At 41.4% G+C, this 26,309-nt stretch overlaps 1 protein-coding gene and 1 pseudogene across 2 annotated transcripts; both read right to left on the reverse strand.

Annotated features, from left to right (window-relative positions):
- Positions 1-13,963: 13,963 nt before the first annotated feature.
- On the reverse strand, positions 13,964-14,716 carry LOC306652270 (ubiquitin carboxyl-terminal hydrolase 26-like; annotated as a pseudogene). Its single transcript has one exon. The product of its transcript is annotated as a ubiquitin carboxyl-terminal hydrolase 26-like (transcript).
- Positions 14,717-15,049: 333 nt separating this feature from the next.
- LOC306652274 (ubiquitin carboxyl-terminal hydrolase 26-like) lies at positions 15,050-21,272 on the reverse strand (the record flags this gene model as incomplete). The annotated part of the gene is given in 5 exon segments (XM_079125264.1): positions 15,050-15,165; positions 15,168-15,571; positions 15,573-15,876; positions 20,613-20,641; positions 21,196-21,272. Coding segments are annotated over 5 exon segments (930 nt in total).
- Between the last annotated feature and the right edge of the window lie 5,037 nt (positions 21,273-26,309).

Consider the following 26,309-nt stretch of genomic DNA (forward strand, 5'->3'; position numbering starts at 1 on the left):
AATAGCTTTGCAGAATACTTGAAATATTCTTTGTTTACATAGGAAAAAATTCTGTTCACAGATAAACATTTTGATGGTCTATTAGTTTCTGATATATATGACCACCTATTGAAAAAGTCTACCTTCAAAAATTAATTGCTCTAACGGGTGTGGTGTCACGCACCTGCAATCCCACCGGCTCAGGAAGCTGAGGCAGGAGGATTTTATGTTCAAGCCAGCCTCAGTAACTTAGTGAGGCCCTAAGCAACTTAATGACACACTTTCTCTAAAAAACTATATTTAAAAAGGACTTGGGGGACTGGGATTGTAGCACAGCAGTACAGTGTTTGCCTAGCATGTGTGAGGCACTGGGTTCAATTATCAACACCACATTAAAAAATGAAATAAAGGTCTGTTAACAACTAAAATGAATTAAAAAAAGAACTGGGAATGTTGCTTAGTGGTTAGCACCACTGGGTTCAATCCCCAGAACCAAAAAAAATTAACTGTTCTAGGTAAATTATGAAAAAAAATTGTAATTACAGACCTCAAAGATATGTGGGAATGTTTTCTCAATATTGAATAACTTATCAGAATCATAATGTATTTCCAAAATAGTATAACTCAGTTTCATGAAGAGACTAAATCCCTAGTGCTATAGTTGTTTTGTTTTGTGGGTTTTTATTGTTGTTGTTCTGTCATGTTTTTGGTGTTTGGCATTGAATCCAGACCTTACTCTACCATTGAGTTACACCTCAGCGCACTACAAAATATTTTTATTCAGTTACATTTTATAGCATCTCAATAGGGGAGTGCAGAATATAATACATTAAATGACAGGCAAAATCCCATGTGTTTGTCTCTTCTGAAATGCCTTTAAAATGACAAGAGAATTAAAAACAAACAAAAACTCCAAACCACTATGAAGAGAATCCAAGAGGGCTATCAGCAGATAAATGATTTCAGGAAAATTCTGGAAGACAGATGAAAATGACTGAGCAGAGCAAGCCAAAGTCCATGATGAGCATTTTAATTCAACAGGAAAACACTAGAGACATTTCCACCAAGATCAGGAACAATACATATAAAAAATTAGGTTACAAAGCCTAAAATTCGTGCAAAGGGAGCTGTTGCTAGGGAAGCGGGAACTGACCTACCTAGTAGAGTGCTGCAGAATTTCCAGCTTAAGAGAGTAGAACCTTGAAAAGCTCCACAAGTCTGCCCACCTAAATGGAGGCCTGGTTAGACTTCCTTCTTGTCTGGTTTAGAGTGAGAGAGACTATGAATCATCTAATACTTGAGGAGAGACAACTGAGCAAAATATTAAAAATAAATTTTAAACTGAACAGAAGTGATCTGGGGGACAAAGGAGAATTGTGAAGATACTAGAAATATTAAGAATATTGGTAAGGATACTGCAATCATAAAACAAAAACAGGATGCAATGAAAAAGAACATTCAGTCAGGCACAGTGTGGCACATGCCAATAATTCCAGCTATTTGGGAAGATGATGCACAATGTCAAGTTTGAGACTTAGGGAGAACCTGTCCCAAAATAAAAAATAAAAAGGGCCAGGCATGTAGCTCAGTGGTGGTAAAGCACACCTCGGTGGTGGTAAAGCACACCTGGGTTCAATCCCCAGTACCCTCCCCCAAAAAAGGGTAAAAGTTATAGTGTTCAGGCTGTGATTGTGGCTCAGTGGTAGAGCACTTGTCAAGCATGTGTGAGGCACTGGGTTCGATTCTCAGCACCACATATAAATAAATTAATAAAAATAAAGATCTATCAACATCTAAAAATATTTTTTAAAAAAGTTATAATGTTTAGTGACAATGAACCTTTGACAACAGTGGGGTAATTCCTTCAAATTTTTGAGGGAAAATAATTTTCAACCCAAAATTTAATACCAAGCCAAATACTGTATTAGTATACAGTATTGTTAGCTATGAATTTCACTCCAAAGTAATTTAAGAAGTATTATGAAATATGTGAAAGAACAATTGGGTCTGATGCAGTTTGAGACCTCTGCTATCAGTTATTATATATTGAAAAATAAAGGTGAAAGCAGCAGTAACCAAAACCAAACAACCCAGAACCCATTTTCACAAATTTTCTCATTATAAAATTTTTGTTGAATTTAGTTGAAACACAAATAAAACCAAATACTTAACATAGGAAAGTTTCTTTCTATAGAAGTATTTCAACTACTTCATAAAGAAGGAACAGTGTAAGTATAGAATATCACCACTTGGTAACAACTATGAATCAGTGGATCTCTAGGCAACAAATAAACTGCCAGTAACATTCTGAAAACAGACAACCAATCATTATATATCTCCTGATATACAATACCACGTACAAAGTTGTTTTTATCTCTGGTGTGTCCCCTTCCCCCTTCAACTATACCAGCATGGAGAGAGGAACATGGTAAAAGACACCATGACAACACAATCAGTGAATTCCACAGGGAAACCAGTTTCTTCCACAAAAAATGCTAGAAGAAAACAGAGCAGGAAAGGGAAAGCCTTCACTTTCCCCTGTGGCCACTCAATTGACTGGCACCATGTCCACACTACATATTACCATGATGCCTTTATGATCAAGAGCTATTATATACATGAATCTGTCTGGGACTTCTGTTTCACTGGTCTGTTTCTCAATCCACTTATTAAGGCTTACTGAGGCTTGGAGAGACCCTGTCTCAAAAAATAAGAAGGGCTAGGGGAGTAGCTTGGTGGTAAAGGTTAGGGTAGGGTTAGGTTTTTATAATAATTAATGTAGGGTGGTGTAGTTATAACTCTGAATTATTATAACTCTACACTATCCTACCTTAATTATTATAACTGTGCAAGTATTTTAATAGCTAATGAAAGCAATCTAGGTTCTCTTTTTTGTTTCAAGAATGCCAAAAGTAGGGCTCGGGATTTGGCTCAGTGGTCTAGTGCCCCTGAGTTAAATCCCTGATATCAAAAAAAAAAAAAAAAAAAAGATTTCTTTATATTCCTAAAACTCATTGAGGACCTCAAAGAACTTTTTCTTATGTGGGTTATGTCTATCAATAATTACCATGTTAGAAACTAAAACTGAGGTAAAATGTTAAAATTCAGTAATTAATTTAAAATAAAAATAAAGTAGCTAGGTTCAGTGGTGCATGCCTATAATCCAAGTTGTCAGATATGGAAAATAACAAACCCCAAAATATTGTGGCCTGGGAAGAAGGAGTGAGAAAGAAGGCAACACATTGATAACATTGATCCTTTCCCAATACATTCTTTCCCAGTGACAAGGCAAGCCCTGGGAAGAAAATATCCATTGAGTCTAGAATGACAGACTCTGGGAGGCAGCCAAAGCATTCATCTTTCCCCAAATAAATCTTTTCCAGATACTATCTGTGGACCCCAGACCCTTCATCTTCTCCAAGTCAAAATATTGCCCAGTAAAAAAAAAAAATAACTCAGATTCCGAAGTGCCCAAACTGATATGCTCAGTCATAAAGTCACCTATCAATGTAACCTATGTAAGCATAGACTCCCCTTTTGTCCAGTGGCTCATTTTCCACCAAGAAACTGGGTCCATCAGATGTGTGATTTCATTGCTGAATAAAGGCTATGTTGATCCGTGAAGTCTACACCTGGCTCAGTCACGTTGTGTTAACACCAGTTAACCAGGAGCCTGAGGTAGGAAGATCACAAAATCGATGCCAGCCTCAGCAACTTAGTGAGATTCTGTATCAAAAAATAAAAGGGACTGGGGATATAGTTTATTGTAAAGTGCTCCTAGGCTCAATTCCCAGTACACTAAAATAAACAAATGAATAAATAAATAAAGTCTATATCAAATTAGAAAACATTTATGAATAATTAGTATATTTTTGAAACAATTTTAATGAAGAGTGAGTGGTAGTATTTCATATTTTTTGCAAATCTGTTCAATCAAATTCTATCTTCTTTTTTTTTTGTACCAGGGATTGAACCAGGGGTGCTTCACCACTGAGCCACGTCCCCAGTCCTTTTTATATTTTATTTAGAGACAGGGTCTCACTGAGTTGCTGAGGCTGGCTGTGAACTTTTGATTCTCTTGCCTCAGCTTCCCAAGTTGATGGGATTACATGCACATGCTATCACGCCCAGCTTCCAATTTCTATCTTGATGGACAACTAGATTTCCCTTACTTTTATTGAGTATATGAAACAAAAATTGTACATTAATGGTGTACAATGTAGCCTTTTGATATACATATACACTGTGAAAAGACTAATAATGAGATTTTCATGTAAAAAGTTCTTCAGGTTCAAAAAGTCTACCAAATACCCACATCTAAACAACCATGGTTTATCTTTCAGCAGTTATTTCAAAAATGGTGTTCCATGAAGAAGGCAGGTACTTCAGCTCATAATTCAAACAAGCCTACGACTTTGTTTCAAGACAACCATCACACTTCCAGAAGCAGTAGAAGTGAATTTAGGGTGATTTCTCATTTCATTACACAGAATGTTAAAAAGATAAATGATCCCGCAAAATAAGGTGGTGGTGACGGTCAAATGACAGTTGATGCACTGAAGGCTGCTGCACTGAATGCACTACAGTAACTAAGGGGTAATTAAAATTAATAAATTGTATTGCCTTGCTAAGACCATTCTTAACTGGAAATTGCTTTAAAAAAAAAGAAAAGAAATAAAACAACTGTGAATGTGTGGAATTGCAGAATACGTGGCCACTAGCAGAGACTGGTGCCGTAGCCTGATCTGTGCTGTGGCACCAGCAGTTTTACCCACCATTGTTCTGCAACAAAAGGGCAAAATTAACATGTGGGAAGAGCCAAGAAACATCTTCCTGTCATTATGAAAAGAGTCTTGATTTCTCAAACTTCTTATAGGTCTTTGGGGATAGACAGGGCTACAAACATATCATACTTTGAAAACTCCTCATCTTCATTGTTCTCAGTCTTTCCTTTTCCATAAAATATTAATATGATGTAAAAATTCTTTAAAAAGCCTCAATTTTTACACACACACACACACACACACACACACTCAAAACCCTGCTGAGGTTTTATTTGGAATTACATTCATATCAAGCAGGGGAAAACACATACTGCCATGATATATCCTGCCTTCACTGAAATTGTTCTTTAAATCCTTCAGCAATGCTGTGGACCTTCTATGTAGAGGTTTGATACATTTTCTTTAAGCTCATCCCCAGGCATTTGATGCTTTTTGATAATACTGTAATTTAATTTTAATTCAGTTTCCTGATCGACCCCTCTTCACATTTATACATAAAATGGATATAGAAATTGAAACAATAAGAATTATAGAAGAAAACCCTGGAGAATATATTTACGATCTTAAGAAATCTGTCTACTCCAAGACAGTGCCATTTGGATTAGTTTTTGACTAAGTGCTCCTTCTGAGTAACAAACTATTCTTATTCAAGTTTCATTCTGGTCCTTCAACTACATCAAAGTTATCATGCATGTTTACAAAGTTCTAAGGAATGGAATTTTCCCAAATTTCCTTTAACTTTTCTCTCCTTCTGCTGTCACATCATTCATTCTGCAAGTATCTGTCTCCCCTACTAACCAGAGCTGAGGCTCAGTGGTAGAATGCCTGCCTAGTGCACATGAGACCCTGGTTTAACCCCCAGCACAAGAAAAGAGAGAAAGAGAGACAAAGAGTGAGAGAGAAAGAGAGAGAGAGAGAGAGAGAGAGAGAGAGAGAGAGAGAGAGAGAGAGAGATTAATGAATCTAGAACGAGCAAAGATAAAAACAGCACAATGAAAATAAGCACTATTTAACACAAGATGGACACACACAGTGGTGTGGCCTCTCAGCCACTTCAATTAAATTGCAGCAACACCATAGAACCCAGCAGTAAGCATACTTAGGATTGAAAGAAAAATGCGTTAATGACATACAAAAATTTTAGTAGTTCTTCTTTTATGTTTATTTTTTGGTACTTGGGATGAACCTAGGAGCCCATTACGACTGAACTTTATCTCTAGCCCTTTCTATTTTTCATTTTGAGATAAGGACTTGCTAAGTTGCTGAAGATCTCACTAAATTGGTAAGGCTAGCCTCAAACTTCTGATCCCCTCTTGCTTTAGCCTCCAGAGTAGTTGGTATTATAGGCATTCACCACAGCACCCAGGTAGTAGTACTTCTTGATAGAGGACTATGGCTGTGTATGGGGATATCTTTTTTGCATTTTCCACATTTCAACAATTACATTGCTTCTATAAGAAAATATATTGAGTTTATTTTTTAAATTTAATATGCTAAGGGAATAGCAAAATGTACATATTCATAACACACTATAGTGGGAATATAAAATGACAAAATATTTCTTGAAGAAAATTTAGCATTTTGTAACAAAATGTTTGAAATTTATACTCCTGAATTAGAAAAGTGTCTGCTATCAAATGTTAATGGTAGTTAATGTCACTGCTAATACTGAAGAAGGCAGCATTAAGAGGTCTTTTTAGATGGATGAGGAGGCACAGACTTTGCCACTGTAATACTAGCCACTCTGGAGGCTGAGGCAGGACAATCAAGTTTGAGGTCAGCCTGGGCAACTTAACCCTGTCTCAAAACAAAACAAAAAAGGTTGGGAATATAGCTCAGTGATAGACCAATACTGGCTGAATTTCCTCTGGGGGGTTTGAGGGGACAGGGGAGACAGCAGTACATTTCTTTTCAGTAAATTCTCTTCCTCAGAATCAGCAATGTTGTCAGGCAAAGAAGGGGACAGAAATGAATGTAAAATGACATTTTCCAACTGCACGGATTTTAAAATAATACCTTTCTAATTATATATCTGTGCTTTTGTTTCAGAAAAAACTGGAACTCTAGAAAACTATAAAGATGAAAGTTGCTTATACTTTCTGATATTAAAATGATCCCACAATGAACATCCTCAGATACTGCTGTAGTGCAGACCTGAATGTCCCCTCCCTCCAAAGGCTTCTGTGTTAAATGCTTAGTCCCCAGCTTGGTGCCAATGAAAGGTGATGGAACTGCTGAGGTGAGACCTAGAGGAGGTTTTAGGTCATTGGGGGCATGCCCACAAAGAGGACCAAGGAACCCGGTCTCACACTCTCTTCGTGTCCCAGCCATGAGGTAAACAGGCTTTGCCCTACCCCATGCTCCCTGCCAAGATACAAGCCCCAAAGCAATAGGAGCAAATGATGAGACACTGACACTTCTGAAACCCTGAGCCAAAATAAACCTTGTCTCTTTAGAAGCTGATAATCTCAGGAATTTATCTCACTAAGGGAAAGCTAACAAAGAAAACTAGCATCAAGAAATAGGGCTACTGCTATGAGCATTTTTGACGGTGCATGTTATGTTTAAGACATTAGGTGTCCCCCAAAAATTCGTGTGTAAAACAATTCAAGAAGGTTTAGAAGTGAAATGAGAACCTTAATCCAATCAGTGAATTAGTCCCCTGATGGGATTAAGTGAGAGGGAACTGAAGGTAGGTAGGTTACAGCTGGAGGAGGGATGCCACTGGGGGTGTGCCTTTGGGGTTTATATTTTGTCCCTGGTGAGCTGAGCTTAGTCTCTTTCTCCTGATTTTCATGTCCTGAGCAGCTTTTTTTCTGCCACATTTTTCCACTTTGATGTTCTGTCTCATCTTGGGCAAAAGCATCGGAGTCAGCTGGCTGTGGACTGACTTATGAAACTGTGAGCACCAAATAAACTTTTCTCTTCTTAAATTGTTCTTGTCATTTCTTTTGAGCACTGCAGTGAAAAGCTGACCATAACAGTGTAGTTCAGAAGACTTTGGAATTGGTTCACAGGAGGACTTTGGAGTAGAAAAACCCTAAAACACGATGACCAGAAGATTGATAAGAATCCAGATAGTAAAGGCCAGACTGTGAAGTTTCAGAATGAAAGGAGAACTCTACTAGGAACTGGACTAGAAGCCGCTAGTATTGCACTATGGTAAACAATATGGCTATAATTTTCCCATGCCATGTGATGTTGTGTGGCAGGTGAAACCAGGGCCCAGGGTTACGCCACGTGCATCTAAAGATGGCAACTGGCAGAGAGCAAATGGCATCCTAATTATGCTTGGAGAATGGCAGAACGCTTTTACAATTGGCTGTATGATAATCAGTTCAGTTGCCTAGCTCGTGGACAGATATACTTTACATGTATGCTCCAGCGAGTGATCGCTTGACCTTTAACAGGATTGGATGGACATATCTGGTTACAATTGCTTATGCATGAGACTGCTTATATATTGAGGGTGTTATTTGAATAAATGGGAAGCTGCTTCATGAACCTCTGAAGTATACGTGTTCTTTCTTCCCGCTGGTCGGGCCATAAGCGCAAGAAGCGGCGCGGAGCTTGAAGCAAGCCAGGCAAAGAAGCCGTGGTTTTCCATAAGAGCGGAGCTGCTTAGAGCAAGCCAGGCAAAGAAGCAACAGTTCTCCGTAAGGCGAAGCCACTTGAAGCAGCCCCGGCGGCAAGCTGGGGTCTTCAGTAATGTTGTGGAAGACTGAGTTTAAAAGTATTGAACTAGTTTAGCTGAAAATATTTTAAGGTAGCAAAGTGCTCAGCTGCTAAGCTCACAGAATGTTTGGTATTGACTGCTTTTAGCCAAATTTACTGTGAGATCTGAAGCAAACAGGAGAGGTACTGAAAGATTTGGAAAACTGGCCAGAAAAGGAGCATACCCCAAGTAGCAGGCAAGAAAGGTGTAGTTGCCAAAGAGTTCAGAAGTGTTAAAAAGAAGCCAAGGGGGATGGGGCTGTACCTCAATTGTACACTAGTTTGGTCAGCATGCATGAGGTCCTGAGTACAGTCCCCAGTATACATTCCCCTTCTCCTGAAAAAAGAAACCAAGGATTTTGCACCAGGATAAGAAGTAAGCCTCAAGGGCAACTTAGAAAATAACAAGACCACACTGATCACAGGCTCAGGGTGGGAGAAATGCAAATTTGTTTAAAAAATGTTACAGAGCAGTCTTGTGAACAGAAAGTTCCCAGACCCCCAGCTTGCCCATAACCACCTTAGGCCAGAAAAGCACTCAGAAGCCACTGCAGCAGTGATTCAAATGGATCAAATGTAGAACAAACCTGCACACCCTGGTGTCTACCACATGATGCTGGTTTTGCAGGTATGTAAATATAGGATTTAATGGGGTTATGTAGGTGACCACTAAGATTTCAAAGGAAAGTCTGAGAGACCAGGCAGTGAGGGGCAGGATCAGAGTCCCTATAAGTCACCCCTGACAGGGTTATGTGAGAGTAAAGTAAAAAATGCAGTGGAGGCCAGCACACACCTGTAATCCCAGTGACTCAGAAAGCTGAGGCAGGAAGATCACAAGTTCAAAGCTGATCTCAGCAACTTAGCAAGGGCCTAAGTGACATAGTGAGACTCTGTCTCAACATTTAAAGAGAAAAAAAAAGGTTGATGATGTGGCTTAGTGGTAAATCAGCCCTGAGTTCAAACCCCAGTACCAAAACAAACAAACCAAAAAGAGTTGCAATGAAGATCTGAAGAAGGAAAAGAAAATGTGGAACATCTACCAGGAGAAGCTGAAGGCAGCATGCAAAGCCAGCCCAAGAAAGTGGCCATGTGAACTGCAATCAGCAAAGCCATAGCAATAGGGCTGCCCAAACCTTTGGGAGCCCACATCCTGCCACAGTGAAAGCATTAGGATCTAATGTTTACACTACCAGGTTTTGGTCTTGCTTTGGTCTGATCCTCCTTGCTATTTTCCTGTCTCTCTTTTGAAATAGGTATTTTACTCTGGGCCATTTCATACTGGCTATATATAATTTCTTACTGACTTTCATGGGGGTTCACAACTAGTTTGACTTGAAACCCAGAAAAAGAAAACTTCGGACTTGGACTTTTAAGCAATGTCACAAAAGTTAAGACCAAACTCTTAGACACAAACACACACACACATACATGCACACACTTCTACAAACTTGTATGAGAACTTCTGAACAATAAAGTCCTAAATGAAGGACTGCAGAATCAAGGACATACAATTTACAATTTGACTGATTTTTCTGATTATATTAACACTCACAGAAAAGCAACTATGTCCCTCCTTTCACCAATAATATTTCTTCCCCTATATAAATCCTGTTGGCTGAAAGCATTTCCATTTCTCCTTTTCTCATGGATGCTGTAAAATGTTCATCAACTGATTTTTGTTTGGTGACAAATAGTATGTACACAAACCACATTTCCCACAGAGCAGCTTGTATTCAAATAGTTAAACTTTCATTCTAATTCAAATGAGAATTAAATGAACTTTAATTCCAATTTTAAATTATAATCTAAAATTTCATTTAAGAAGAAACTGCTCTTGTAAAAACTTTAACTTCCATAAAGAAAAAAAGTTAAACAAAATGAAAACTGCAATTTTCAAATTCTGAATGACTATTGTGTACAGTGTTCCACAATAGATAGGAAAAAGATAAACTAAGACAATTACTTTCAAGAATCTTACAATCTAAGATGAAGTCTTCTATAAATTTTACATTCTCACCAGCTGCTTAAGAAATTTTCAAACAGAATTAAGGCTGGGTTTGCAGGTATACATCTTAATTCTAACTACTCAGGAGACTGAGGCAGGAGTATCACAAATCTGAGGCCAGCCTGGGGAACTTTGAAAGATCCTGTCTCAAAATAAAATATAAAGAGCCGAGAATGTAACTCAGTGTTTACCTAGCATGTGTGGGTTCCTGTGTTCAATCCCCAGTACCATATTTTTTTTAAAAAGCCTGAATTAAGGCAGTTTCACGTTTTAGAGGAGGGAACACCATATACGAGCAATATGGCATTCTTAAATCAAGAAAATATTCACTACAAGTTGAGATTGTAGCTGTTTTTTTACACAGCAATGGTGACAGTGAAGGTTATGCTGGTTAGGTCTGTATTCCAGGATCCTATTCTGATCTATAAGGAAAGGAATATTAAGGATTTCTCTGAACAACCTTGTCATTAAGAGACTGTGCATTTATGTCTTTAAGATCTATCCTACCAGTGACACCAAATGCTCATTTTGGAATAGCCTCTCAGACCTTTTTTCAAAAGCATACTCAGGCTGGATGCACTTGTTTAGCATGTGCCAAGGCCCTAGGTTCCATTCCCAGCACCAACCAAATAAATACTGCCAAGCCGGGTCTACTGTTCAGTATCCCCAGTGACTCAGGAGGCTGGATCAAGAGAATTTCAAGTTTGAGGACAGCCTCAGCAACTTAATAAGGCTCTAAGCAACTTACCAAGACTGTTTCAAAACCAAAAATGAAAATAAAGGGATGGGAATATAGCCCAGTGGTAAAGTACCTCTGGGTTCAATACCCAGTGCCAAAAAAATACTAATAAAAAATTTAATAGTATTTTCAATTTTTAAGTAATGAGATAGACAGGGTTCCCACAGTGGTATTCTGAACTAGGGCCAGGTCCACCAACCTGGATATAAGTTTCTCTACCACCACTCACTCCTTGAAACAAGATAAACTTGGAGGACAAATAATCAGGTCCAAAACACCTTATTGCAGAACAAACTGGGACCAATAACCAGCAGGTACCTAAAGAAATGTTTTTAAGACACTCTAAAGGCTAGCTTCAAAGGTTGTGGTCCAGATCTCAAGGTTGGCAAGTAGGAAAGAATTGAATCATTTTAAATATGACTAATAGTTGCACCAGAGGCAGGAAAGAGGCAGTAATCATGGTAGGTACCAATACTTTAATTAGCAGCTATTTAAAAGTCAAACTTTATACATTCTAGATACATAAAAACTAACATTAGGGCAGGAGTAGTGACACATTCCTATAATCCCCTCAACTTTGGAGGGTGAGGTAGGAGGATAGCAAGTTCAAAGCCAACCTCAGCAATTTAGCAAGACTCTATCTCAAAATAAAATAAATAAAAATACCAGGGATATAGCTCAGTGGTAAAGCTCCCTTGGGTTAAATCCCCAGTGCCAATAATAACAATTATTATTTTTTAATGTATTTTTTTCACTAATGAATTAGTATTTTATTTAAAGTAACACTGTAACATGTAGATAGTACAGACACTCACTGTGTACTCACAATTTCCTTTCACTGAGCAATGATAGATTTCACCCAAGATCCTCACTGTCCCAGATACCCCTATCTTCACCTTCCAATCTGCTATATGCTAAAGTACAGGTTCAAGATGTAAATCAATGAAAAAAAACCTGAACTTTGATATACAGGCATTTTCAGACTCCTTTTAAAACAACTCCTTCACTCTTCTGAGGCCTCCAAAGTAATTCTGAAGAGATCAAATCTCTGAAATTTAGAAGTTGAAGCAGCCTGCCACCTCTGCATCTACATCTAGCCTTATCCAGATGCATTGAGCTGCTAAAGTACTACAGAAGTAGAACAACCTCATTGTGTCTGTAACACTTTCTTCCATGAAGAGTGATTAATTCAATCTAGGAGATTCCCAACTATATACTCTAGCAATCTTCAGGTCCCATTCAGACCTCCTTCTAAATACACTGCACTCTGAATAATATAATTCCCTAAGCGTTGGGACCTAGTTTTCTCAAGAGTGTGTTATTTAACTTCTCCACACCACTAAAATTCCAACTCATTTCATTAAAGGCCTTTAGAATTAGGATTAAAAACATCAACAAATTCTTGGTTTCCACATGGCAGTTCCAAAACCACACCCCATATATCAGGGGTAAAACTCAAGTTGGTATAGATGAGAAAGAAAATCAATGCCTCTATGAAATGTGAGAAGGTCTTAGTACAAATCATTTGTTCCGAAGGCAGAAAGTACTACAGAGTCACTGTCTTGAAGGCAAGAAAAGGCATTATAGTAATGATGCATGCTTGGTATCAGGAGAATTACTAAATTCCTGTATAACACTGAGCTCTTACAGAAAAATGACCACACCAGAATACACATGGCTTTCTCCAGGAGCAGAGAGTTTCCATACAGGTTTTCTGGTGTTATGTCAAATCAGTAACAAGTCTTTCAAATCCACTAAGTTACTTTAAAGCATGTACTATTTACTAATTGAAAGAACAAGGCCATTACACTTGTGAAAGAAATCTAGTATTAAATCTTGATATGTTCAATGCAGAAAATTATTCAAAATTTGCAGATAAAGTCCTAGTAAAAACAGTTCCTTTCAGACAAGACCAGTGCCCCTTAGAAAAGACTGAAATGGCCAAGTGGGCTCAGATCACCAAGGGCCACTAGCTTGCTGGAAGACAAATAGGAAAAGTGGGCCAATTCTGAGGGCAGATCAACATTTCCATCCTCAAGATCAACATCTGGGGGTATATAACCTCTTTTCTATAGACTAAAAGGGTTTAGCAGCCTACATGGAGATTTCAATTGGCATTAAGAGTCAAACACTACAAAGTATTCAAAAGTTATCAGCCCAAAAAGTTATTGTGAGGAGGTAGTTGCTAGGATCCCAGCAACTATTTTATTCTACCAAATCAATGAGTAGTCAGAAAACTGACTTTTGTACTTTTATTGAGATCACAAATAAAACAAATACAGAAAATAAAAATGTGACCAAAACCATTTGTAAAATAAGCAATTCAAATATAAAACAGCAAAATACACCAAAGTACTCTACACACTGTAGCAGTGGTTCTTAAACTTTATCAAGCATCAGAATCTCCATCAGATTGCTGCCCTGAGTTTCTGGATCAGTGGAACCCATAATTCTGCATTTCTAATTAGTTTACTATGCTCCTGTTTCACTTTTAAAACCACTGTATTAGAACATGGAAAGCAACAGTTCATCTTGTTGGACTGATCAATGTCCATCAATCAAGAGGTCTGGGATTGAGGCATGTCAGGGTTAGAAAGGAGGTGTCTCCATATGTTTCCATTTGTACTTTGGTTCTGGGATAATCACCTCTTCATCTCTGGGATAGCTTGAAGTTCTTCTATGGAGGAAATGGCAATGAATGAGGCAGTCAAGGGGATATGTGCAACAAGGAGTCTGTTCCTACTATTGGGCCTGAGGGGTTTTCATTGCCTTGGTGCTAAAAGACTGGGAGTTCTCTCCCCTTAATAACAGTTCTTCAAAAATCTTATTATGCATGTAAAAGAAGATGTAGCCTGTGCACAGTCTAGATTTCTGCAAATGGACCTCTTGGATATTGTATACCTGTAGATCATTGTAAGTGAACCAGAGGTGCCTCTTAAAGTCATAGGCATCACTGATATAGTGGACTGACTGCCTGGGTGGTATTCCCAATATGGTTGAGAACACCAATGAGCCTATAGGTATGAAGATTTCCTTTATCAGCATTTCTTTTTGGTTCCTTGGCTTTTGATTCTGTCTTACCTAAATTATCTTCAGGGTTCCCACTGGAATCCACTGAACATAGGGAATTCTGGACATTTAATTCCGTAGGTGTGAGATTGTGTGTGTGTTCCTGGGCATTTAGCTTTGGAAGACTCGGAGGAAGTGCTTGGTCAAGGGCTTGCTTATGGATTCTCAGCTATCACATTGCTGGGTCTGTCTGGACACATTTTGGAATTTTCCAGGAATGCTGGGGTTTTTATCTTCATACAAATCTTCAGTAGTCTCACTGAAACAATCAAAATCTAACTCTATAAATTTATTAGTGTCTTCATGTTTCTTTAGATCTGTATTTTCAGGTACCTCTTGAAGATGAGCTTCTGCAAGAGATGTATCTGGGCTGGGTTTAACTCCATCTTTGCAGATCAGAGAAACGGAGGTGTCTTTCAGATACATCATTGAGCCAGCAAGTAGCTTTTTTTCAACAAGCATTACAATCCTTATTCAACATAAGGATTATAAGATGGCATTCATATAACATGTCTCCTGAAGATGCCAATTCTGACATTATTATATTCACTTGAGAATTTTTTTGCAGGTCTTTTTTTCTGCGGCTCTCTACCTGCCCCTTTTAAGAATTTCTGATGCTTTCATGGTACAGGTTTCTTTTTTGATCCAATGTGGAAAGCCAGAGCATCTTTGGATTTTGAGGTCGACTTTGTTGAAGGCATTGTCAAGTTGAGAATTCCAAAACTCATGTTTTGAAAAACTTTTAATAAACAAAAATCCTTAATATGTGCAATCCTTAATATGTGGAAGAGGTGGTTTTGTGTTCTCATTGCAATGAGAAGACAACTTTAAATAGGTGGGAATAATGACTTCTTGCTCATCTTTCCTTAATGACCAAACTCATTAAAGCTATAGCATTTCAGATGAACAATGAGGACTCTGGGTAGCCTACTGAATTTGTGTACTGCAATAGACCTATTGTGATTACATTGCTCACACTTATATTCAAGCTCTTCTGCATCAAAGAAAAGATCAAAAGTAGATTGAATAGACAAAGGATGGGCTTTTGGTCCCTGGGGAAGTATGATGGAGAGATAGTTATTTGGTTCTGTTTTAAGAACAGCTTGATCACAAGATTTACAAAAAATAGTGTGCAGTATCTCAAATTCAAAATTTGTTATCACAGGACAAGCAATCATTTTGGCAGAAAAGTAACCAAACAAAGGATTTTCAAGTGAATCTTCTTCCCCAGACTCAATTTTAGTCTTCCACATTAAGCTTAATCTTTTCATGTTCTCCTTTATCTAAACAAACACTTAAAAACTCATGAGCATCATTCTGCCGATCACCAGACAATATATCTGCAGCTAGTGAAATGGTGTTTTTAATACTCACAAGTAACTCCCCCTTTGTTTTTATGTTATAAATATCTTTCAAAACAAGCATCTGTGCCAAGCACAAGTTAAGAGCATCATGGGGAATTTTACCCCATGGGAAACCCTGATTGAGTAAATCATTAACAAAGGATGGAATTGAACATAAGGATTGTAAGATGGCATTCATATAACATGAGTTTCCAAAATTGGAGAGACCTTGCCATAGTTTTTCTGGGAAAAATGTAAAGGAATTCTCAAATATATCCCCCTCTGGGACATACTGACTGTAATTTGTTTCCAAAAAAAATGGCACAAATACTTTCTCAGTGATAGTGTGGGGAATAGTAACATCTAGGTAAGGGTTTCCAAAAATGTTGCTCACAAATGAAGATCCAAATGCCAATTTCTTTTTCTCTTTTACCTCTCTTGACTTCAATTGTTTCTCCCAAATGTGGCTTATACACTTCAAGGGATTGTCATTTTCTTTAAGAAATTTCTCGTTTTCATTCATCTCTAAACCAGATGCTGGTATTGTTTTCCTCTTCACAAACTGATCTTCAAATAACCCTTTGCTAATAAATGTTTATTTTTCTGTAAACAAAGACATCTTCTGAAGGTAAGAGGTTCCTTCTTTGTGAACCTAAATGCATTCACTAATTGATTTCTTATAAACTTTGTGTGATAAAGTTTTAATGACCTCTTTCCATATGGTTGTACTGGTAAAGACACCATCCCTCTCATTGGGTTTCATGGGTTGTTGCTCCCTGTCTTGATGTACTCTGTCTAGGAATATCTTCAACTGTCTGGCATCTGTGGATGATAACCTTTCAATAAACAAGGAATCATTATTTTGGAAAGTTAAATGCAGGTGATTTTCGTTTTCTCCATAGGATCTAAAGACCACACTTTTAATATTATCACTCAGTTGGAAAGTTTTAATTTGTTCAGTATTGAAATAAAGCATTAGTTTAACGTTCTTCTTTCCTTCCAATGGTTCAATAAATGCTGCTGTTGATTTAGACATCCCTGTCTTTGTATTCCATATTTGGACATAACCATGCACCGATACAGCAGCCATATTTTCTTTATTGGTAAAGTCCATGTATCCTGGGTTACTGAAATCTTGAAGTTTCAATATTTTCCAAATTCACCTCCTTGAGAATCTTGAGAAAGGCAGGCACTCAGCAGTCTGAAACAAAGGTACCTGAGCTGTGCTATCACACTCTCTTGACTCCTGAAGTTCGTTTTCCACAATCCAGTCCAATTACTGTATTGTCAGCTAATGGCTTTCCTTAGGTTAGCCCACAAATGCAGCCTCCATGTTACTTCACTTCTGAGGAGTACACATAAGCTATTGAGCACACTGCCAATGAAGATGAAATGGACCTATTCTTTTTAATTATAATTATTATTTTAAAAACACAAACATTGGACCATACAAAAAATACATTCATAAACTCAGGAAGCAATCACCCAGTCAAGAAGAAATTTACCCAATTAGGGCTGTAGCTCAGTGGTAGAGCACTTGCCTAGCATGTGTGAGGCATTGGGTTTGATCCTTAGCACCACATAAAAATAAACAAAAAAAATAAAGGCATTTTGTCCATCTACAACTACAAATGTTTTTTTCCAGTGCTGGGGATTTGAACCCAGGGCCTTGTGCTTGCAAGGCAAGCACTCTACCAACTGAGCTATATCCCTAGCACCCCCCAAAAAATTTTTAATACTGTAGGATATCCATCTATCCATATATGGAAAAATGAAATTAGATCTCTCTCACCTTGCACAAAAAAGTCAAATTAAAATGGATCAAAGACAAGAATTAGGCCAGAAATCTTGCAACTGCTAGAAGAAAACACAGGCGCAACACTCCATCACACAGTGCAGGCACCAACTTCCTCAACAAGACTCCTAAGGCCCAAGAAATAAAACCAAAAATCAATAAGTGGGATGCCATTAAATTAAAAAGCTGCTCCACAGAAAGAAAAATATTAAATGCATGAAGAGAAAGCCTATAGAATGGGAAAAAATCTTTATCAGCTGCTCCTCTGACAGAGGATGAATATCCAGAATATATAAAGAACTCAAAAAACTTTATGTCAAAAAAGCAAATAACCCAATCAATAAATGAGCAAAAGACTGACCACGCATTTCTCAAAAGAAGAAACAATTGGCCAATAACTATATGAAAAATGTTCAACATTTCTAACAATCAGGGAAATGCAAATCATAACAACACTCAGATTTCATCTCACTCCAGTCAGAATGGTAATTATAAGGAACACCATTATGTTCACTATCAGGAATATTATTATTCAAATAATAATGAAGGCTGGTGAAGATGTGGGAGAAAAGGTACATTCATACACTGTCAATGGGACAGCAAATTAATAAAACCATGTTGAAGAGCAGTATGTAGATTCCTCAAAAGGAGCCACCATATGACCTGCTATCCCACTCCTTGGTATTTATTAAAAAAAAAAAAAAAAAAAAAAAAAACCACTAAAATCAGCATAGCATAGCAATAGTCACTTCAATGTTTCCGGCAGTACAATCCACAACAGCCAAATTATGGAATCAGTCCAGATGCCCATCAATAGATAAATGGGGCAATAAAATATGGCATATATACACAACGGGGTTTTACCCAGCCAAAAAATAAATAAATAAATAAAATTATGGCATTTGCCAATAAATGGATGGAAATGGAGTACACCATGCTAAATGAAATAAGCCAGAAATCACAAAGATATAGGGAAGATCACTGAAGGAAAAGGAGATCAAGAGGGAGGAAGGAGGGTCAAAAAGGGGAGAAAATATGGAATGAATTTAACAAAATCATGTTGTTTGTGTATGTGAATACTCCACAGGGAATTTTACCTTTGTGTAAATGTAGAAAGTGCCAATCAAACAAACAACAACAACAACAACAAAAATAAGCCAGGCACAAGGCAGAAAGGCTGCAAGTTCAAGGTCAGTCTCAGCAATTTTCGTAAGATCCTGTTTCAAAATTTAAAAAAAAAATTAAAGGACAGATAATGTAGTTCAGTGATAAATACCCCGGGGATCAATCTACAGTACCAAAATAATAGGAACAATAAGAACAATAATAATAATAAAATAAATAAACAAGTGAAAAAATCAGTAGAGAAAGGAAATTAGGGGAAGAGAAAAGGAAAAGGAAAGGCAGGAGTAATGGGGATTGAAATCAAACTCCATGCATGTACGATTTTGTGATAATAAGCCAAACTAGTACATATAACTCTAATGCTCTAATGAAAATAAAATAAAAATGCTGTACACAGTGGCACACGCCTGTAATCCCAGCAGCTCAGAAGGCTGAGGCAGGAGGATGGCAAGTTCAAAGCCAGCTTCAGAAACTGAGGGAGGCCCCAAGCAGCTTAATAAGACCGTGTCTCAAAAAAAAAAAAAAAAAAAAAAAAAAAAAAAAAAATTAAAGGTGGATGCAGGAGCGGGTGGCTGGGACGTGGCTCAGTAGTAAAGTGCCCCTGGGCTCAATCTCTGGTACAGAGAAAAAAAAATATTTCCCAGTTTTGACTATCCTACTACCATTACAACATTTTCTTTTAATATAATAGTAAAGTTTTCATGCTTAAATAGGCTTTAAATTTAGTTCTATTTGAAATAAGGATCTATATGGAAAAATTAGTTATGCAAAATAAAATTTCAAAAAGCTGCTGGGCTTCTCCCTCTCCAGGGGGAGGGAGCGCGGCCAGGAGACTTCAATTCTGCGCGACCAGTTGAGCTGAAGGTGAGACAAATGTAATTAAGAAATTAAAAGGTAATTTCCGCAGACGCCATCGCTCACCAGGTCCGCCGATCGCCTAATTGACAACGCGCGCGCGGAGCTCACAGCAGCCTCGGGTGCCCTTGTGCCCCCAGCTCCCCGAGCCCTCGCCTGTGGGTGCTTTCTCTGCGCCCCAACGCGCCAGGCGGGATCTGTCCCCCAGCGTGGACTTCCCTGGAGGGCGACAAGGCTGGGCTCTGAGTGCTAACCATTTTTCCGGGTGGTCTAGGCAGCCTATGACGCTGAACTGTCGCTCCCAATTCTCTTCTGTGCCACTTACTAGTTCTCCGTGCCCATTTCTATTACTTTCATCTCCAGTTCCAGCGAACTTTCCCTCCTCCACCCCTTTCCCCCTGGTTCAAGTTCCCTTTTCCTTCCGTTTCCAAAATTCTACCCCTAGAAGAAACAGCCAGTGGGCGATCCTGGGACCCTGGTGGGGTGGCGGCCACATTTTACTTTCTGTCGCCTGCTCCAGCCCGGGAACTGTGCCCGCCATTCCTGCACCTCTGCGTGGGGTGACTAGGGAGAGCCCTGCGCGCCAAGCGCTGTCTCCAGAACCCGGCCTGGTTCTCCCAAGGAGGGACGCTGTGCCAGGAAGTGGGTGGGTGGGTTAGTGGAGGGGGGTCAGCTGAGTATTGGGATGGGCGGTGGCCTGGTGGGCCAGAGGGGCGGCAGATGGCTCATGGAGATGGAGCCGTCATCCTTCCACCACTGAACACCCCGAGAGAGGAGCACCTCGCTGCCGCTGGGTTTTGTGCCTCTAGAGAGCCCGGCACTCAGAAGGTTCTCAGCCATGGCCTGCCAGTGTGCCCAACCCTTGAATGGATGGGTGAAGAGACAGATCCTGTGTCATCTGCTGTGTCTCCTTTCTCAGAGGAGGGAATGGAGGCCATAGAGATTGTCCAGTTGACCCCCCAAATCCCGTGGTCCCCTCCTTATCCTGAGCCAAGTGGTCAGCAATGTGACCACCAGCAAGGAAGGGTCCTTTGTTCCCACAAAGAGAGGTAATGGGGGAGGGTCCCTGGGTATTAGGCGAGCCTCAAGGCAATTCCTTTCTTGCTGGGGTTCAGCGGGGACTAGAGCAGATTTTCACCTGCTAAGAGCCTGTTCCAAGCTGTGTCCCACCTGCTGGGAATGTCCAAAGCCTGGGGACGCTCACCTGAGGCAGCTATTCTTGGGCCAGCACACCTGGGCAAAGGAGAGATGGGAGAAGAGGAGCAGGTCTTTAATGTGAACACTTGTATGTAGGTAATCAAATCAATACATGCCAGGTGCATGTGAGCTGGTGAGGACTTGGCTTACATGTGTTTGTGGGCGTCTCTCATCCACTCGGTTCTATTTCCATGAACAGAACCACACATACACAATTGCCATACATCCACACACACACACACACACACACACACACACACACACACACACACGCTCACCTAGACCCAGGCCATACGCCTAAGGGATTTGTCTGCTGTTAGGACATATTTCAGATGCACACACAAGAAAGCATCCTCCAGTTCACCCTGAAATAATTGCTACCCTGAATTGTGGGTTTATCAGTCATTATTTTGTTCATTTAATTGTGGAGCCTCTGAAACCAGAGAACCTTAGAAGTCTCGTCCTCGGGAACAGTCTGGTAGGAAGCATTTCTGTGCACTTTTGCTAAACATGTGTAATCCATAAACAACACATTTATTTAACACACTTGGGTTTTATATAAAGGCATGATCCACCACAGGGTGCCTCACCCTTGACACTCTTGGCATGTGGACAGGATGACGCTCTTGGGGGGCCTCTGCTCATGGAGCAGGAGGTTGATCGGCATCCCTGATCTCTCTAGGATGACCAATGGTGTCTCCAGACCTTATCCAATGTCCCTGGGCAGAGGTGGAAGAGTCCCTGGGTCGGGAGTCACTGACCTTATCCACCATATTCTTCCTTCCATGACTCTCCCTCGTCCAGTGAGGCCAGGTGAGCGAGCTCCATCCAGCTTTTTCTGAGCCAGTTCATATCCCCTTGCAATGGCAGGGGCTTCCCTGTATAGAAAAAACACTAGTTATTTTGTCTCCCATTTGGGGGACATTCACATGGTTTCCTGGCTTTGCTTCTTTCAAGCAGAGCTACCATGAACATCCCTAACTGCAACCAGGTGCGAGTTTCTCCAGGGACACATCCACCCACCTGCCAGGTCCTTTCTTCCTAAACTTGACTTTCGTTTTTCAAATTGGTTCGTGCCTGCCCTTGCTCAGGTCCCCAAATGGCATCCTGTGACCAGCTGAACAGCGGTCCAGCTTCTCAAAGAAGGAATACCAGGAGTCAGGCACTCTCTGTCTCCATTTTGCAGGATCTCCAGGCTCCAGGTTCTTCCTTGGAAAGGTAGTTAACCAGTGAGAACTGAGGGTGTCAAGCATGTGCTGCATCATCTCTTGGCATGCACCCCAACTGCACAAAGAAAGAATAATGACCTCCCTTGTTTTATCAATAGGGAACCCGAGGCACAGGGTGATTAAGTGACTTGCCCAAGATCATGCAGCTAGTTAGTGGCAGAGATGGGGTTTGAACCCAGATTGCCTGACTTCAGGCAGTATATTTTTCTGCTCATTAATTCAATGACTTGCTCATTGAACAGACATTTTATTGAGCACCTACTATGTGCCAGGCCTTGACAATATCTGGATAGTACAAATCTTGACTTGTATGCAATCTGTCACCCCAAAGCAAGGAATGGTAGATGATCATGTGCCTTTAGCCATTAACTTGTTCACGGTCAGCAGTGAGTGCTGTGGGAAGCAGGGAAAAGGCAGAGGGAGAGGGTTACATGGTTCAGGGAAGTTCTTTCTGAGGAGAAAACTGTCCAGCGAAGGTCTGCAGGAAGAGTGTTTCAGGCAGAGGCCCCGAGTCAAGAGCCCTTCAGGAATGTTCCAGGAACGGCTCAAGCCAAGGAAAGAGAAGTTGGGAGAGGCCGGGAGGTCTTACACAGGCCCCCTGCAAATTCCTGGCCTGACTCGGGGGACTTCCCTGGGCTGACCCACCTCCCCTGTGTTCCTCTTCTTTCTGACCCCCAGTGTCCAACCCAAGGAAGAAGCACACACCTGAATCCTCCACAGACCAGGCAGGCGGCTCCTCTACCTCTTCCCCAGGTGTGGAATTGCCAGGGGACCAGGGATGAGGGAGCGTGTTCCTATGTGTTTCCTTTTGGGGTGGAGGGATCATCTCCCTGCCTCTGACACCACCCTGCACCCCAAGAGTCTGCTCCATAGAGGAGAACTGCCTCTTCCTTCCCAGGGAAAATGGGAGATGACAGGTGAACAGGAAGTTGGGGTTTCCAAAATACCATGGAACTGTGTACCCCTGGGCCAAGGGCATGGCCTCTCTGAGCCTCCAGTGCTTCATCCAGCAAATGGCAGGAATGTGGAGAAATATCACATCTCTCAGCCCTGGGACACGGAACCTTCCAACCCATATTAATTCCCAGTGTCCTTGGGGACTAATTTTTCAACCTCGGGAAGCCAGCTTTGCACCTCTGATGAGGGCTAGCTGGAATCTGCAGAGGGCTTGTTAAAATCTGCCCGGCCTTGATTGGCTATGTGGCGAAACCCTTCCTCACCTCTGCTTCTCCAGGGCATGTCATCCTGGGACCTTCCCCCATTCTTTGCAGGGTTCTGGCTGTCCCTCTGCACCTCTGAGTCACAGCTCCTTGACCCTGATCACATGGATGGAGAGGGGGATGCACACATGGTGGCATCATGGCCATCCTGGCTTGAGGGCTGGGGGTGGGGCTCCCTGAGCCCTCCTCTCTCCCCTCCTATCTCTTCCTGGAGATGGAGGGAGGGCTTTCACACTTGTCTGAGCTGACTCCAAGTATGTGATCATTCTGCTCTCCCCGGGGTGTCAGTGCACTGGGAGAGATGCAAGACTGCCTGCCTCCTAATTACTCCCTCTCTGCACTCAGTCCCCTCCCAGATCCTCCCCAGTGGCTGCCACCGTCTCCATCATTTCTGGCTGCCAGTCTGCCTGGCTCCATTTGCAGAGGAGAAACCCCGCTGGAAGCCCAGAGAGGTGTGCCCAGGAATGCCCACATGGTCCCGCTCACAGGGAACATGCAGCATGGAGTACAGAGCCCCACACACACCTGCCTAAGGGCCAGCTCACCAAAGAGGGTTTGTTCCAAGTGTGTTCCAGAACACAGGAGCAATGCAAACCACTGCATCATCAGGGTAAAAGAAAATGGCATGGGTGTCCCCATAAACTCTGGCAAAGCACAGAGACTGTGTCCTAGGCCAGGTTCCAGCAAACAGAAACTCCACAAGAGCAAGACCCTGGGGTTGGGGGAGGAACAGAGCCAGGAGAGAACAGGAACCAGGCAAGGTCACACCATGCTGGATGGCTGGATGCTTGCTGCCTCTTGGGAAAGCACAGTAGGTTGTTTGGCCAGTGCGGCTGCTCAGCCCTACAGTGTACTTCCATGTGACTGTGCCTCTGAGCAGTCCATGGGGTTGGGGGAGGGAAGAGAATGTTTATCAGCCCAGTTTCCTCCTTGTCTTCCAGGTCAACTCTCCTGCCTTTCTGGATGGCCTCATGTAACCCCCTTGGTGGCTGCTCAGAATGTCATTCCCTGTAGTGCAGTGTTTCTCTGAATCCCAAAAGTGACAGGAGAAGTCAGGAGTCAAAAAGTGACAGGAGACTCTGGACTTGTTGCTAACTGGTCCTAGACAGCAGAATCACAGGAGCCCATGTAGATCCAGTTGACTACAACTGGTGGCTGAATCTGAGTAAGCTTATGGTTTTGGGGGAGCAGGTGGAGATGGAGAGAATCTGATGGCGCTCACAAATGTGTCTCATAGAGTTGACTTCGATGTCTCTTCTTAATAAAAATTCAACAAGTGACATACTTACTAGTGAAATACTTAAAACATTCCCATCTAAATTCAGGACTGAGATGACATCAGGCATTAGCCAATGCAATAAGACAAGAAAAAAATCAGGTGAAACATTTGGAAAGTTTAAGGCATGGGGGCCACAGGTCCTAGAAAGAAGTCAAGATCTTGGGTTCTGGAGGCAGAGGGCCCTAGTTCAAATTCTGGTGCCTGCATTCATAATTTCCTATGTTTCCAGGGACCCCATCTCACCCCATCATCTCATCCCTTTAAACTTGGCACCTCCTCTATAGAGTACAGATAGTAATAACCTGCCTTGTGGAGTTGCTCTGGAGGTAAAATGAGATGCTCAACAGAGAAGAACTTGCTGTAGCAACTGGCTTCTACTAAGCCCTCATGTAGTTCACTTCACTCTCTCATTCTACAGCTGGGGAACAGGGACCCATTTAGAAGCAGGATGTGCCATGGGTCACACCATGCTGTGACTAGATCAGGTCTCCTGGCTGCAAAGTCAATTTTATTTTGAGATTTCCCAGGCCCTAGCCAGCTCTGACAGCCTGAGAGCCCATGGGAGTTTCCAGAAAGGGAGCCACGTGGTCTTTCTAAGTCCACTCCAGCTACTTCTGAGCCAACATGAGCCTGGACCATTGTTGCTAGATTGGGTCAAACAGCCCCTCAACAGATTTTCTAGCAAAGTCAGTGTTCCCTACTCAGCAGGAGGCATGCTAATGGTTTAGATAGGGTTTGAGTGACCCACAAGGATCCTTGTGTTGGAAGCTTGGATGGTCATATTGAGATGGTGTGGTCTAGCGGGAAGTCCCTGGGTCAGTGGGGAGGACATGCCTGCAAAAATGTCCCTTGACAGTTTTCATGGGAGGGTGGCTAAGAGGACCAAGCCTGGACTCTCATTTCTCCCTGCTTCCTGGTTTGAGAGGTTGGTTCCTCTGGCACCTGCTCCTACCTTTGAAATTTCCATCAGCTATACAGCCCATACAGAGCCCTTACAAGAGCCCACACAATGCCATATGGAGGCTCAGCCTTCAAAACTGTGAGCTCCATAAACCTCTTAGTTTATAAGGTAGCCTGCCTCAGGTGTTTCACTCTGGTAAAGAGAAGCTGACTGACACAAGGTGTGGCCCTGCCTGTCCTTCCAGCTGAGGCCTCAGCTAACTTGTTCCCTTTGCTTGGCCTCCCTAGACCTCACCAGTCCCAGCTTCTGTAGAGCACAAAGGACTTCCCTTGTCTTGTTCCAAACCACGTCTCAGAAACAGGATCTTCTTAACAAGATGGAGTGTTCTAGACCAACATGAGAGATACATTAAGGGAAAAGAAGGCAAGGAAGGAATTTGGAAATACCACATGCTCTGCTCTCTCCAACTCTACTCTTCAAAAGCATGCACCTTGACAGAGCAGGCTGGAGAAACACCCATCACGAGCGCCCCTGTAGGCTGTCTGGAGTGGGACCACAGTGGTGTCCTAGATCCCATGTTTCCATAATGTTTTAATTTAGGCATTGCTTTTGTAATCAAGAATAACAGAACATTTGAAAAGAAAAAGTGATTTTTCAAATCTTGGCTGGCAGTACCTCTCAGCAGAGAGCTGGTAAGGGGGTCTGAAACAGGACACTGGCCAGAAAGACCATCTGCCAGGTGAGGCGGCTCAGTTCTCTCCAGACTATTCTCTGGGCCTGGCTCTCTGCTCTGTGTGGTTCTGGTCTGGATCAGGTGGTGCTAGAACTTCAGCAATCGCTTTGTAAAGATCCAAACGTGGATCCCACGATGGTGTCACTTTGAACATCCTTCTTAACGGCAGATGTGGGTCCCCACTTGAGACATGAAGCCCTGAGAAATAGCAGGTGGAAATTCCGTGCACCTGCCAGGGCTGGGAAGGGGAGAAGAAGGCATCTGGGCTGTTAACCCAGCCGAGGGCGAGCTGGTTCTCAGACCTCCCTCCCCATCACGCACCCTGATGGATGGCTGCCGGAG

This window comes from Sciurus vulgaris (genome assembly GCF_902686455.1).
Source record: "Sciurus vulgaris genome assembly, contig: HiC_scaffold_170_arrow_ctg1, whole genome shotgun sequence".
In the NCBI taxonomy this organism is placed as follows: Eukaryota; Metazoa; Chordata; class Mammalia; order Rodentia; family Sciuridae; genus Sciurus; species Sciurus vulgaris.